This window comes from Capra hircus, chromosome 28 (genome assembly GCF_001704415.2).
Source record: "Capra hircus breed San Clemente chromosome 28, ASM170441v1, whole genome shotgun sequence".
NCBI lineage: Eukaryota > Metazoa > Chordata > Mammalia > Artiodactyla > Bovidae > Capra > Capra hircus.
The window spans coordinates 19,453,013-19,467,459 of record NC_030835.1 but is presented as its reverse complement, the minus strand read 5'-3'; the positions used below and the strand labels follow the sequence as shown (position 1 = coordinate 19,467,459).

Here is a 14,447-nt window from a genome sequence, read left to right as displayed (position 1 = left end):
CCATCCGGTTCCTTTCGAAACCTTATCTGGAAGCCCAGTTTCGAGTCTCCCTTTGAAGCTGGAGCCCCTCTGGCAAAGCACTGATCCAGCCAGCCTTTTCACAAACGCAGAAGCTGGAGTCCCGGGGAAGTGACTTCTCCAGGTGCCACAGAGAGCCCGTGGTGGAACCAGAACTGACCCTCAGGGGTCCTGTGCCCCTGCCGAGTTGACCCTTCCCTCCTCCCTCAGCCTCTGCAAGACAAGGACTTGTTCTAAAAAGTCAAACAGTCCCTGCTACTGTTCCAAGGTTGGCTGGAGGTGGAGGTCAGAAGATTTGGAGTCATTGGAAAGAAGAGGGATGGTAACGTGGAGGAGGGGGTGCAGCAAGAAAACCCCTCTAATGGCCTTATCTTGGTTCCCCTCAGGGAGACCCAGGCATCCAGGGCTACCACGGCCGGAAGGTAAGAAGGAGGGGGAAGGGAGGACCCACTCTCCACCAGGTGACTATCCAAGTAGGGCTTCACCACAGTGTACACAGGGTCTGGACTTGGTTCGTACATGCTTTTGCACACACATCAGCAAGGGGCCTCAAAAGTCTTGAATTTAAGTGAGGGTTTGTGCCTCCACTGAGGAAGTAGGAGGCTGAGGGAAGGAAGGGCCTTAGGCAAGTCAGTGGCCCTGCTGGACCTCAGACCAGGAATGTGTCCCCTGCCAGCCCAACTGGCCGTGACTGCAAAGGCAGACCAGGTTCTCACCTGCCCCCTGAGGGCCTGGTAAGCAGGGACCAGGCAGAGCTTCTGAGTATGGTAGGGGATATGGAAGGTCCCAACTCTGCTGTCTGGCCACTCACAGGCCAAAGAGACAGAATTCCTACACAAATAACCCTAGTGAAGGCAATTGCACTAACCACTACCATCCCAAAGCGCCGTGCCAATATTGGGGTAGGGGGTTCAGGGAAATTCATTCTAGGTTGGGAGGATTTCGGGAAGTCGTCAGAGAGAGGACAGCCTCTGAGTTCAATCCTGGTGAATGGGTAAGTGTATCAGTTTTCTATTGCCGTGTAACGAACCATCCCACACTGACTGTCTTAAAACAGTTCTTTCTCAGGATTCTGTGGCTTGGCCAGCTGTCTCCTCGGGGCTCACTCATGCAGTCACATGGGATGGTGGCTGGAAAAGCTGGGGGGCCAAGACGGCCTCGTCCACATGCCTGGGGCTGGCGCTAGCTGTGGCCTGGGTTCCTCTGTTCTCCTCCACGTGGCCTCTCAGCCCCTAGTGTAGGGCAGATGGATTTCCTCACAGCATGGCAGGCCCAGGTCAGCTTTCAAAACAGGCGAGTCCCAGTGCACAAGTGCTTTTCAAAAGCATCTCTTGCATCACATTTTCTGAGGTCCAGTTGGTCAAAGCAAGTAACACAGCCAAAGCATTCAAGTCAGTAGGGTGGGAGGACTCAGCCCCTGTTCTTCTTGTGGGAGGGTGGCAAAGCCTTTGTGACCATCTTTAATCTACCACTGTGCTCCTTCAAGCAGCAGATTTCAAGGGAAATGGCATTTTAGACAGGGAAACAATTGAGCCAAGGCCCAGAGATGGTCATTACAATAACTTTAATAATGTAACAATAATTTTAACACTGTACACCCCTTACTGAATGTCTCCTGTGTGCCAGGCTGGCCTTCAATGGGACCTGCATTATATCTAATCCTAGGAGGCTGGTACTCTTCTTCTCCTATTTAACAGATGAGGAAACTGAGGTACAACCTAAATGGCTCATAAGTGGCAAAGCAGGAATTCAAGTCCAGGTCACGGCCCTTCCCGTGATGCCATGTGTCATAAAGAGCCCATCCCACTCTCCAGGCCCCAGCTGGGAGGCTCTGGCGCCTTCCAGAGGAAGAAAAGAAACAGGAAAGAAAGGCAGGGCGAGGAAGGGGAGGGATTCTGGAAAGGGAGGAATCAGCTCCGGAGAGGCACATTCCACAGGCTCTGTAGCTCTGTAATCCGCCGGGGGCCTTCACCGCATTGTTTTATGGGTGCTTGGTGGGTGAAATGGCAAGACCCGAGAGGTCTTTCATCAGCTCTGCATAAACTGCGAAGTTTGTACTGTGTCAGGAAGTGGAAATTACAGCCCCCGAGGTTGCTTCCATCCACTCTCGCAGACTCACAAAATTCACTGCCTCCCAGTGCAGCGCAGGGTCGGCCTTCCCATTAGCAGCCAGACCAGCTCTTTCAAGCTGTGAAGAAACTTCAGGGCAGCAGTTTCCCCTGGGGTCATGGGGATGCCCACGGCTGGCATCCCTACCATGGCAGGCATCTGCATTCCCCTGCCAACTGGAAGTCTGGTCCATTCAGAAAGGAGGTTGGCCGGGGTGGTCTGTCGCCCTGAGGATAGAGAGGCGTCAGCTTGGGGCCAGGGTGTCCTGATGGTACAGGGCCTCGTTCCATGATTGTGGCCATTCTGGGTGAAGTTTGTGGGAGGAGTCATTCAGCCCTGACTGTGTGGAATTTGCAGAGGAAACCAGTGTGGTCCTACTGACAGAGGGGCAGCGTCTGATCCCAGAGAAGCCTGCTCTGGAGAGAGACGGCTCAGGGCTGCTAGAGGGGGCTCAGGGCTGCTGGAAAAAGCACAGATGTATTTCTTTTGCCTGACTAAGGATAAAGCAAGTACTGATGGGTACCTTGAGAAGGAGGGAGCTCCCTGTCATCAGAGGCATTTAAGGAGAGGCTGGAAAACTATGGGTCTGTCATGTGTTAAGAGAAGCTCCTATATCCGATGGGACACTGGATTGAAATCCCTTCCTGCTCAGGGAAGCAGCAGCTTCCTAAGAACAGAGCTGGCTCCATACTCCCTGGAGAGGAGCAGCCTCCCACCCCACCCTGGCTTTATGAGTCAGACCCCTCGAGTCTATGTCCAGGCCTTTCTCCATCCACATCCAGGGCTTGTCAGAAGCATCACCCCTCTTAGGTCTCCTGGGGTTCTGAGAAGGCCCTGCTCCTTCATGCTCAGCTCATGTTCCCCACACTTTCTTTCTCTGTTGACCAGCCCCTGCCCTTCCACAACAGTCTCTTCTCATGGAATCCAGGGGGAGCTGTGAGGCTGCCGGCTTCTCTGCGTTTCTGGAAGGCTCCTGCCACCTCCTTTTCTCCCAGCCTGTCCTTGAGACTTCTCAGTAAGCGCTCCGGAGCCACCAAGTGGCCCTAGAGCTCTTGTCTCTGTGCCGGCCCTCCCTCTGCTGGGACCCTTGTCCTGTCATCACTGAAGCCACAGCCTCCTTAGTCCAACAGAGGCCAGAGGGTGTGCCCTGGAGACCGATGGCCAGCAGCAGAGCCCACCCCCAAGAACTTGGGGGTCATTCCTCTAGGTCAGGCGATACTCAGGAGGCTACAAGTGCCTGTTCCCGCTGCCTGAGCCCCAGTGATCACCATACCCAGGCAGAAGTATTCTTTCCATCAGAATTCTTAGACGAAGAGTCCTTTTTCCATGAGATATTACTTTTCTCCTTAAAGTGTTTCATCCCATTTTTCAATTCTTGGATGAAGAATCTTGCCCAAGGACAAGGGCAGTAGTTACTTCACATCTCTGGTTCAGCCAAAGTCCTTTCGCTCCGTCTCACTCATCTCATCTCATCTTGGCCCAGTAATTTGATGCATTATCCCCACTGTCAAGAGATGAGAAGCTCAGAGAGGTCAATACTCTGCCCAGCATTGCACAAGTCAAGTGTTAGTCACTCAGTCGTGTCTGACTCTTTGCGGCCCCGTGGACTGTAGTCTGCCAGGCTCCACTGTCCATGGAATTCTCCAGGCAAGAATACTGGAGTGGGTTGCCATTCCCTTCTCCAGGGGGATCTTCCCGACCCAGGGATTGAACCCAGGTCTCCTGCATTGCAGGCAGATTCTTTACTGTCTGAGCTACCAGGGAAGCCCCAACATTACACAGCTGGTGATAATCATGCTGGGATTGGAAGCTAGGTCTCATGAGTCTGAACCCAGGAGCCAGTCTTCTCGCCCTAGTGCAGAAGTAAATGTCTGCTCAGGGGAGGCGGGGTGTCACCCCAGGCTAAGTTAACTGTGCAGAGACCACCCTCCCCTGTGGTTTCTCTGGGATGTGGAGGGGTAACTCTCTGGCTCTTTTCTTTTGTCCACAAAATCTCTTTTCTCTCTTCCCCTCTCTGCTCTCTGCCTAGAAAGAGGCCTGGAAGGAGGGACCCCCACGAAGGGCAGCTTGGTCACAGATGCTGGGAAGATGAGAGTTTGCTACCCCCCCCCAGCACCCTGTGCCACCCAGTGGGGACATCGAGCTGGGACAGAGGCCACGGGACGCCCCGTGTGTTCAGGGTGTGAGGGGGCCCCACGGGGTAACAATGGACCCTCCACATCTGCTTCCATTACTCTGTCCTGGCGACTGACACACATGCAGGGAGGCCTTTCTTTCAGGAAGGGATGGAATGTAACTCTCAGCAAAGGCGCTTCTGGTCCTGTGAAGTTTGCTGTTGATCAATTCCATCCACCACCGCTACCACCACCACCCTCCCCTGCAGCTGGTCCCAGCCTGGCACCCTCTCTAAGGCCGGCCAAGGCCGGCAGGGCAGCGTCTCCACCGGCTCCTGGAGATCACAGCCCAGTGTAGCCGGCGGGCCGTGTGCTGCCGCAGCCCCACTCACACCCAGCCCCGTGGCCTAGACACTGGGAGCATTGTTGTGCGCCCATGTGGTACCTATTTGATCCAAATTTATGGCACCAATCTACTTTAAATGAGTTGCAAGACGCAAAATGTGTTTAAAGCATCGCAATCTTGGCTCTCTTTCAAGAGGATTGATGAGTATTGTCAGACTGTGTATGGATCACAAAACCTGATGAGAGCTTATCTCCAAGCACGTCAGAACTGGCCCGTCCATCTTGGCAGTAGGGGGGTGCCTTTGACACATGTGGTGGTCTGGGTGTTAAGCCTTGGGGTTTGCATGAAGGACCAGAGCTGACCACACATTGCCATCCTGCCAGCTCCGGGCTGTGCGTCTTCAGACCAGTGCAGGCAGGATGTGAGAACCTCGTGTTTACTCAGCTTGTAACTGAGGTCACACCTCCTGGAGGCTGTGGGGCTCCCCGGAAAGAGGGACTCCCAGGGAAGGAGATCCAATGGGCCCTGTGGTCGGCTGGCTAGGGTACTGAGTGAGGGTGTGAGGAGCAGAAGGGCACCCACCCGGCCCGTCTGCTCACCCTACCTTAGTTCTTCTACAAAAGGGCAGGATCATTCTGACCTGCCAGTCAGAGCAAAGGATCACGTGGGTGGACACACTTCTGAAGAATGATAACTAGAATTATTATATCTACCTTTCTGGGCCTCTTTGTGCCAGGCTGTATAGGGGCACTTTGCTTGCATCATCTCATCAGATCCTCTATCCCTAGTTTACAGATGAGCAAACCGAGGTTCACAGAGGTGAATCCCCCTAGGGCCACAGCTACAAAGCAGTGAAGCCACGTCTTTCTGGCCCCTAAGTCTTGTTCTGGATGACTTTACTACCTGGGTTTTATGAGCCCAGGGGACCCATAATTTCCAGTATCCCACCACCACTGCGTACTCCCATCTCCTCCACTAAAAGGAAAGAAGGAGGGAGCTGGCCTGTTTTCCTTCTTGTGAGAAGGTTGTGGCTGGATTCAGGCCCTCCTCCAAGTCTCCCAGGCTCTCTGTGAACATCTAAGGCAGAGAACTTGGGGGTACTTGGTGTATTTTATTCAAAGAACCAAAGAAGGGGAGTGCTTTGCCCACTGGCACTGATTCTACCCGAATGCTTCCCCAGGGAGCTGACCTGGTCCTGCGACCTCCAGTAAAGCTAGGAGAAGGCTGTCTGAGCTGTGCACCCCAGCGGAGAGACCTCCTAAAACTTCGCTGCATCCCCTGACTCCCAGAGGACCTGGGCAGCCCTAGGCTCCATGCCATGCTGCCGTGCAGCAGAGCATGCCCTGCAGAGGGAGCTGTAGAGGCAGAGGGGGGACAGCACTTGCTTTCAAAGCCAGGAATTCCTGGGGGGGCATCCAGGCCATTTCAATTAAAGCAGATCAGGGAGCTGAGACATGGGCCCCACATCTGAGGCCTCGTGGGGGCTGACAGCCCTCCTGCTCCGCCTGCCTGCAGCCCCCAGCCTGTGCTCTCTGCCCCCTGTTTCTCCTGCACTCCCAAGTCCCCAGATTAATTAGAGCTGACTTTTCTTTTTGGAACTAACTACAAAATCAACCGATCTCAAATCGAGATTACAACCCAGCCGCCCTTCCAAAGCCCTGGCCTTCGATGGGGCGCCTGACCCCGGTAATTCCCTGGATCACTTCCTGCCGGTCCTAATTACCGGACGACCTGGCGTTTCCGTGGCCCCAAGGCTCTCCAGTCTGGAGCTGGCTCGGTGAGGGTGAGAAGAGGGAGCCGAGCTGCCCTTCTCCTGGAAGGGAGCCCTGGGAACTCTTCAGGGAAGAGAAGGACAGTAGCTCTCCTCACCCAGCTTTTCCAGCCCAGGAAAGGGCCCTGGTCCAGAATTAAGGCCTGAGTCACCTGCTGGCCTCCCCTCAGTCCTCCACTCCCCACACTTCTCTCCTGCAGAGAACAAAGCGTCTGTGTGGAGCTGCTCTGGCTCAGCAGCCCCCCCACAACCCGCAGCAGGAGCCTCACGTTAGGGAGGTCCGTTGTCTCCCCCTGCTTCTCTGGCCTGACCTTTGCTCGGCTGGGGAACTGACCTGGAAGCCCCCCACCTCTTGCCTCCTTTGCCAAGTCCCTGCCCTGTTTGTTCAACAAACAGTAAATCACCAATTAAGAGAGCAGAACACGACTGGTTTGTGCTCCAAGGAGTTTGCTTCCATCCCATCATCTCGGCAAAGGATGGTTCCTCCCACCTGGAAACAGAACCAGAATACAGAACCTATTGATGCTTGGCAGGCGCTCCAGGCAGGGGCAGCAGGAGTCAGTGGCATCCTAAAAGTGGTGGCTGGGATGGCCTTCAGGGTCATTCAGGGCAGTCCCCTGACTACCCACGTGAACTCACCCAGCACTTTCTTAGCCACCAAGACCAGAATCCACCCCTTGTAGGCCAGCCATCCAGCATCCTTGGTTCAGGGAACCAAGGTTAAAAGAGCCAGCCTTTTGCAGGCCTGGCTCCACAGCATCAGCCACCACCCATGCTCCGGGCATCTGGGGCAAGACCCTCTGTAATGCTTGGAGCACCCACTTCCGCAGCCCCCCAGGCTCCCTGCTCGGAGGACAAGAGGTGCAGGAGGTAAATTGGGGCCCTCGGGTTTTGGCAAACTATGAGAGCTCTCTCCCCAACTAAGATGTTCGTGAGTTAGTGGATCTAAAATCAGCACAATTCCAAAGTTAAACCTTTTAACCAAACAAACAAAATACTTTCATGTAGGAAAATGGGAATGAAGGAGCCTCTAAGTGTGCTCTTACAAAGACACATCACAAGGAAAAGCTCTGTGAACACACGCGTGTCACTGTCCTCCCTTTAGCAATGGCCCCGGAAACACCCCCAACTCCGCAGCCCCCATCACCCCTGCAAACGGATGCTCTTGCTCACAGCCACCCTGGAGTCCTTGATAATGACTCTCAGCCTGCTCTCACCAATCTCATCGTCCAGAATCAGTGTTTTCTGGTGCAAGCTGAGTCCAGACCCTGGTTCAGAGGTCAGGCTGGGCTGAGACCCCGGAGACAAGCCCCGGGGAAGGAGACTGATGAGACTGGAATGAGCCCGCAGGGTGGGGTCAGCCAGGGGCACCCTGGCTTCCTGCCCAGCAGAGGGGTGGGGGGTGAGGGAGGCCCTGAGATGGGGATCAAGGGAGTCTGGGTCACTTGCAGAATTAAGAGACTTGACCCAGAGGGAGGGGAGGGGCAAAAGGTCAGCCATCCTAACGAGGAGACTGCCTCCTCCAAGGGGCCCAGATTTCCCTGGAGAGTGCGGTTGTATCTTCACAGACAAACCTTTAGGGTCTGAAGACAACCCTGATTACATCAGACACCCTCACTCCAGGTTTTGATCTGCACAGCGCGTGCGGAGACTGGGGACAGAAACCCAGGGATGGAGCGTGGGCAGACCCCAGCCTCCTCCCCTGATGAGGCATCCCAGGCTGTCCTTTGGGGCAGGAGGAGACCCACTGAGCCCCTTGTAGAACCACAGTTTTGCCCAGAGCTAACATCCCTTCCCCCACAGAACCTTGTTCTGGGGCTGCCAACACACCCAGAGTCAGCTCCTCGGCTTGGTCCTCCCAGGAGCAGAAGTGAGTAGGAGGTGTCTAGTCCTCACTTTGCAGGATCCTGAAGCCAGAGAGAGAAAGTAAGTTATCCGAGATCACACAGACACCCAGCTCAGCTCTGTTACTGGAGGTGGGAAAGGTGAGGGCAGATGCATTGGAGGAAAGCTGTCAGAAAGATGGGAAGAGAAGGAACGGGGTTCAAACGGGAGATCTCTGAGTAGTCAGGGCTGTGCAAGCTGACCTCCCACCTGCACCCACCACCACCCCAGGGAACTCTGTCTGGTGTCCCTCTGGGCTGAGTCAATCCAGTTGAATTGTTTGGAATGGAAACTGGGGACTTCAGCTTATGCGCTGTGGCGAGTTACCAGAATTCTGATGACGTCCTGTGGCGCCCTCTGCTGGCCATAGAGCAGAACTGTGGTCACAGGCCAGCCGGGCTCAGCCTCTCTCTCTGGTGCCAGAGGTTGTAAAGACAGTCCTGGGTTGAGCACTGACCCCTCACTCCTATGGGGCACAGACCTGAGGACCCTCCAGAATATAGGGCTTTGCCCTGCTTTTGGCCTGCAGAAGGGGTTTAATGGAAGCAACGGATGCTTGGGGTTGCCAAGCGATAGAAGCATCTGATGCATGGGGTTGGCTGAGAGAAATGGGTACCTGGGCTTTGGCAGATAAAAGACCTGTGTTCAAATCTCTGCTCTGCGTGACCTTGACTATCGTACCTGGCCTTCTAGAGCTCACCTGTGGGACAGAAATAACATCCGTTCCTACACTGACTGGAGGGGATGCCTAGAGATTGAAGAGAGGATGGATGTGACGGCTTCACTCAGTGCCAGACACAAGCGCAATAAATGGCTGAGCCTTTCTCGGCTCTTTCCCACAAGAGGGATTTTCCAGAATTTAGTGCCTGGGGCACAATCTTGCCTGTTGCCGTCGCTTCTGAGTCCAGCTCCATCACCCCTGCCTGTGGCTCAGGGGTCCTGGTGGGGTCGAGATGAGGGAGGGCTCCTGCATCGGAAGCTAAGATTTCTGGGCCTTTTGCAGAATTTCGAGACCTGGCCCAAAGAGGATGGGGTGAAGCCATCCCTGGCAGACATGATTTGAACGGTTATTCCAAGCTTCCGGAGCAACCCCTCTCGCTGACATCCTCGAAGGCCATGCTTCAGAGCCGAGCCCTTGGGCCCTGAGTCTGGTCCTCTTCTCATTGTTTCTCTTGTCTCTTCCTGCAGGGAGAACGGGGCATGCCAGGGATGCCGGGCAAACACGGAGCAAAGGTATGCAGCACGCCCCCTGCCCAGCAGCTCCCGCAGCTGTAGTGCTCCCTTCTGGCGCCTCCTCCTTCTGCATCCTATCCTCCCATAAAAACAGAGATGGGGTGCACATTTCTCCTCATCCTCTCCCCTTGCTGCCTGGCCTATTGTTCAGGCAGGGGTGTTCCTTTTCAGCCCATGAACCATCACTCACCAGCAGCCTCCTAGCATGGCCAGGCCTCCTCCTGGGGATCAGTGGGTCATAAAAAGAACTTCTCAGGTACCCTCAGCTCTGGCTGCAGTCCTGAGACCCATGTGGGAATCAGGATCCCCTAAAAATGACATTCACTTGAAATTTACTAAGTGCTGTGCTTGGCAGCTTATTTACCTCAAAGTTGGTGGTCTGGAGCTGATAAGGAAGCGGGGTTCACTCCCAGCTGCTCCCTAGTCCACTGGGACTTAGAACTAGAGGGCTCCCTTAAGGAGAGCCCTACAGGCAGCCTCAGGGGCCAGCAAGCTTAGTAAACTCAGCCACCTGCTGTTGTTCACTTCCCTGTGGCTCTCCTTCCCCCACTTTCTCCTCCATCTCCTCCTCTCGTATCCCCCCCAACTCCACCCAGGAGCGCCCCTCATCTAGCCCAGCCAGGGACTGCCTGCCATGATGCCCTCTGAGTCTCCCAGGAGGGTCTAGAAGCCCAGGGAGCCTGGCTGAGCGCAGAGGGTCTTTCTCAGGCCATGAGCTCAGCAACCCCCTTCCCTGTATACCTGAGCGGCAGCCCAAAGTCTCCATGTCTCATGTCTCTCCAAGAGGAGGCTGGCCACCTCTTCTGTGCACCGCACCCCTCTCCCAGGTGAGAAAGTCCCCATGCCTTTCCTTCTCTCTGCCAGGGGGCTCCTGGAACCACTGTGGCCAGGATGAAGGTCAGTGGGCCTTGAAACTCAAGACCTGAGGGGCATGATGGGAGGGGTGGAGAGAGTTGGGGTTTCAGGGGCTCAGTGGGTGGCCACTGGACCAAGGCAGGAGCAGACAGAATTCAGAACCATTGCCCTTAAAGCAATATGTATGCCAGATGCTCAGCTTGAACAACAGATGTTAACTAAGCCGTGCAAGCAACTGGCAAAGGTTTACCAGTCTCAGCTGAAGGTCCCACCAGCCTGCCAACGTGAAAGGAGTCTAGTGCTCTGCTTTACTCTCCAGAATTCAGCCGGTGGGCAGGAACACTCCCGAAGCAGAAATTATCTATGTGGATCTCCTCCAGGTCATTTACAGGGACACGGCATCCAAAGCAAATGCCCCTTCCTTCCTCTCCCTCCTCCTGGGCCGCCTGCCTCTCACCTGCCACCGTCTCACCTCGGGGAAGAATACGGAATAGTCCAGGCGGGGCCCGAGTCTGAGGCAGAGGAAAGCCCTGCGCTGACCGGACACTTCTGCCCCCAAATGCCTTCACTTCTCTGCTCCTGGCCTCTCTCATCTGGCTCTCTCCCATTCTTTACCAGAGTCTTCTTTCCTCCCACACAGGGTGAACCTGGGATCCCAGGAGCCAAGGTACTGATACAGAGGAAATGTTCCGGGCAGCCCGGAGCATCAGGCGTGGGGTGGAGGTGGGATGGGCTGCTGTTGTTTTGCTCCTGGTCCCTTGAGGCTGATCCAGAGCTGGGGACCTGACTGAGCAGAGGAGAGCCCACCCCGGAGGGGCTTGCTTGTCAAGAATGCGCTGCAGACGCCTCGCGTCCCCCTCCCTGGATCCTGTCCCGGGCAACTGTCTGGTTTACATTCCCACCAGCTGCAGCGGGCGGTGACATGGTCCCCTACACCCACAGGGATCTGTCTCTCATCCAGTCCAATAAGAGGTATAACATGAGAAAAGTTTCCATGGTCAAAGACATTTGAGAAATAATGGACCTTGAAACTATTACACAGGCTTCTTTCCTGCAGGCCTTCTCAGAGCCTTTACTGTGCTAAATATACACTGGGAAACTCTTTTGGGGGCCGCAGAGAATGAGATGGTTAGATAACATCACTGACTCAATGGACATGAATTTGAGCAAATTCCGAGAGATAGTGAAGGATAGGGTAGTCTGGCATGCTGCAGTCCATGAGGTCGCAAAGAGTCGGACACGACTGAGTGACTAAAGAAAAACAAAGTAACTTCTGCAGCATTTTCAAACTTTCTGATGAGGACAATCTTTTTTTAAGAGGTGCCTCTTAGGGGGCAGGTATTCTGGAAACACTCGTCTATGATTACTGCCCCTTGTACCCCTCACCACTCCCATCCCATCCTCTTATCAGTGACTTTTTCTTCTTACCCCAAAGGGAGACCCAGGAGCAACAGGGAAGCCGGGGCCCCCAGGTTTGCCGGGAAAGAGGGGGCAGAGGGTAGGATACTGTGTCTCTGAGTGTGTGCTCCCTTCATCCCGGCCTCTCCTGGTCCCCCCGCCGTTCCCACCCCCCGCCCCCATGGTTGTCAGGCTGCTTGCAGTGTGAGGAGGGTGCATGTGTCTCCAGGAAGAAGGGAGTGCTGGCCAGGATGGCCTGCAAATCTTCGGAAATTCACACTCGAGGGCACAGCCTTTCTCCCTGAAAGCCACTGGATACCCCAGAGGAAAGCCCAGCAGAAGGAAGGGAGGTCCTCCCTGCCCCTGCTCCCATCCCCCAGGACCTCAGCAGAGCAGCCCCACACCCTTCCCCTTAGACCACCCCTGCCTCAGACAGGGGTATGCCCCTGCTAAAGCCTCAGGCACTGCAGAGCGAGCTGGGGCCTTAGGATTCATGTCCCTCTCATCACTGGGGCTTTTACCTGGCCCTCCTCGCCTCCCGCGTGTGTGTGCTTAGTAGCTCAGCCATGTCCAGCTCTTTGCAACCCCATGGACTGCAGCCCGCCAGGCTCCTCTGTCCCTGGGGATTCTCCAGGCAAGAACACTGGAGTGGGGTGCCATGCCCTCCTCCTGTCATTCACTCTTTCTGCCCCAGGGCAGGTGGCAAGGGGATGACTGCTAAAGACCCGGTGCGGCACCGTTTGTGTTGGCCGCTGAAAAGTTCGTTGAGCCATCCGAGTGAATTATGAGCGCAGGGCCCTCAGTGTGTATTATTACATATGAGAACCACCAACAGGCTAGAGCAAGTGGAGCTTCTCACGCTGGCCTGGAGGGGCACTCTCGTGGGGCCCTCCTGATACAGGACGCTGTGAATCCAAGTGAAGTCTGTGACACAGAAGGAGGAGCATCAGGAGAGCTGGGTGCCTCACTGAGGGCGTCGTCCACAGTCACAGAGACCCTTCCTCTCTGCAATGAGAGCGGGGCTCTGGGACATAAGTCACGGGCAAGAAAAAGTATTCTTTGGTGGTAGAATAGAGAAGGGTACTTGTTTACTGGGCTTCCCTGGTAGCTCAGCTGGTAAAGAATCCGCCTGCAACACAGGAGACCCCGGTTCGATCCCTGGGTCAGGAAGATCCCCTGGAGAAGGGAACAGCTACCCACTCCAGTGTTCTTGGGCTTCCCTGGTGGCTCAGCTGGTAAAGGATCCACATGCGGTGTGGGAGACCTGGGTTCGATCCCTGGGTTGGGAAGATCCCCCAGAGAAGGGAACGGCTACCCACTCCAATATTTTGGCCTGGAGAATTCCGTGGACGGTATAGTCCTTGGGGTCACAAAGAGTCGGACACAACCGAGCGACTTTTGCTTGTTTGCTAGGGCTGCCCTAACACGGGACCACTGACTGGGTGGCTTCGGCAGCAGACATTGACTGGCCCGCAGTGCTGAGGCCGGAAGTCCGAGATCAGGTGTCAGCAGGGTTGGACACCCTTCTGCGGGGTGTCCCGTGCCTCTCTCCTGGTTCCTGGGAGCTTGCTGGCGTTCCTGGTCTTCCTCGGCTTGTTGAAGCATCACCCCAGTCTCTGCCTTCGTCTTCACGTGGTGTTCTCTCCATATGCATGTCTGTGTCCAAAGTTCCCTTTTCTTTATAAGGACACCAATCTTACTGGATTAGGGGCCCACCTGACTCCAGGGTGACCTCATAATTTAGCTAATTACATCTCTAGTGGTCCAATTGCCAAGTAAGGTCACATTCTGAAATACCTGGAGTTAGGACTCCAGCATATGAATTTCATAGGACACAATTCAACCTGAGGCACACTTCTCAAAATATTCCTCCAAAGGAGAAGTGCCGGTATGATGGGTTTAGTCCTCCCTAGAGGCAGGGGGGAGGTGTGCAGAAAGCTCTCCCTAGAGACCAGGAGCATCTAATTGCTAGATGTTACAAACATAAAAAACAGCAAAGCAGTTTTTAAAAAGTAACGCCAAATATTTGCATTCTGAATGGCTCACGTCTCCCTAGGAGACCCCCCAAAGGAACTCAATGCTGTTGGTTCCTCTCCCTCCATAAATGCCAAGGGCCCTGCCCACACAGGACTGGGAGGACAATGATACCAATGGGAAGTGTCCCAAGGAAGGAGTCAGGTCCCTGATAGGGTCCAGCAGGAAGTGAGTCCTTCAGAGAACAGCCCAGGTAAGGGCAGGGAGGCAGGAGAAAAGAAAGTTAAGACCCTACGTTGGAGGGCTGGTCCCTTCGCCAACAGACTAGAGAAATAGTTCCTAACCCAAACTGTCTGCATTTCCTCCACAGGGTGAAAAGGGGGCTGTGGGGTCCCCAGGGCCACTCGGCCTCTTGGGGCAGAAGGTGGGTAGCAACCAGCTCTGAATGGTGGGTTCTGTGTAGAGGTCCAGCATCCATCCCCACCCACATTTCCCACCCTGCACATTCACACGGGCCCCAGCATTACAGGGGTCCCTCCCAGATTGGGGAAAAGCAGGTGGAACACAGCCAGATTCTGTTTTGGGGGACAGAAGCATGGGGTACCACATGGGAGGTCCTGACTGTCCCCAAAAAGCCCCAAATTCAAAGAATTTACTAGCTATGACTTGGTCTGATTTCTCTCCACCAGGTCTGAAAGTGTAGTCTACAGTATGCAAGCTCCACAGACATTCCATTAAAAAAAAA

The 14,447-nt window shown here is 54.8% G+C and overlaps 1 protein-coding gene across 10 annotated transcripts in view; it reads left to right on the top strand.

Moving 5' to 3' along the window:
- The window catches only part of COL13A1 (collagen type XIII alpha 1 chain), a 153,781-nt gene that overhangs the window by 101,931 nt on the left and 37,403 nt on the right, over nt 1–14,447 (top strand). For 9 of the 10 annotated variants that reach the window (XM_018042567.1, XM_018042560.1, XM_018042564.1 and 6 more), the window contains 4 exons: nt 405–440; nt 9,431–9,475; nt 10,971–10,997; nt 14,073–14,126. In XM_018042567.1, coding sequence (XP_017898056.1) covers nt 405–440; nt 9,431–9,475; nt 10,971–10,997; nt 14,073–14,126 — 162 coding nt within the window. The remainder of the gene's footprint in view (nt 1–404; nt 441–9,430; nt 9,476–10,970; nt 10,998–14,072; nt 14,127–14,447) is intronic. The other variant, XM_018042562.1, reaches the window with a different exon arrangement.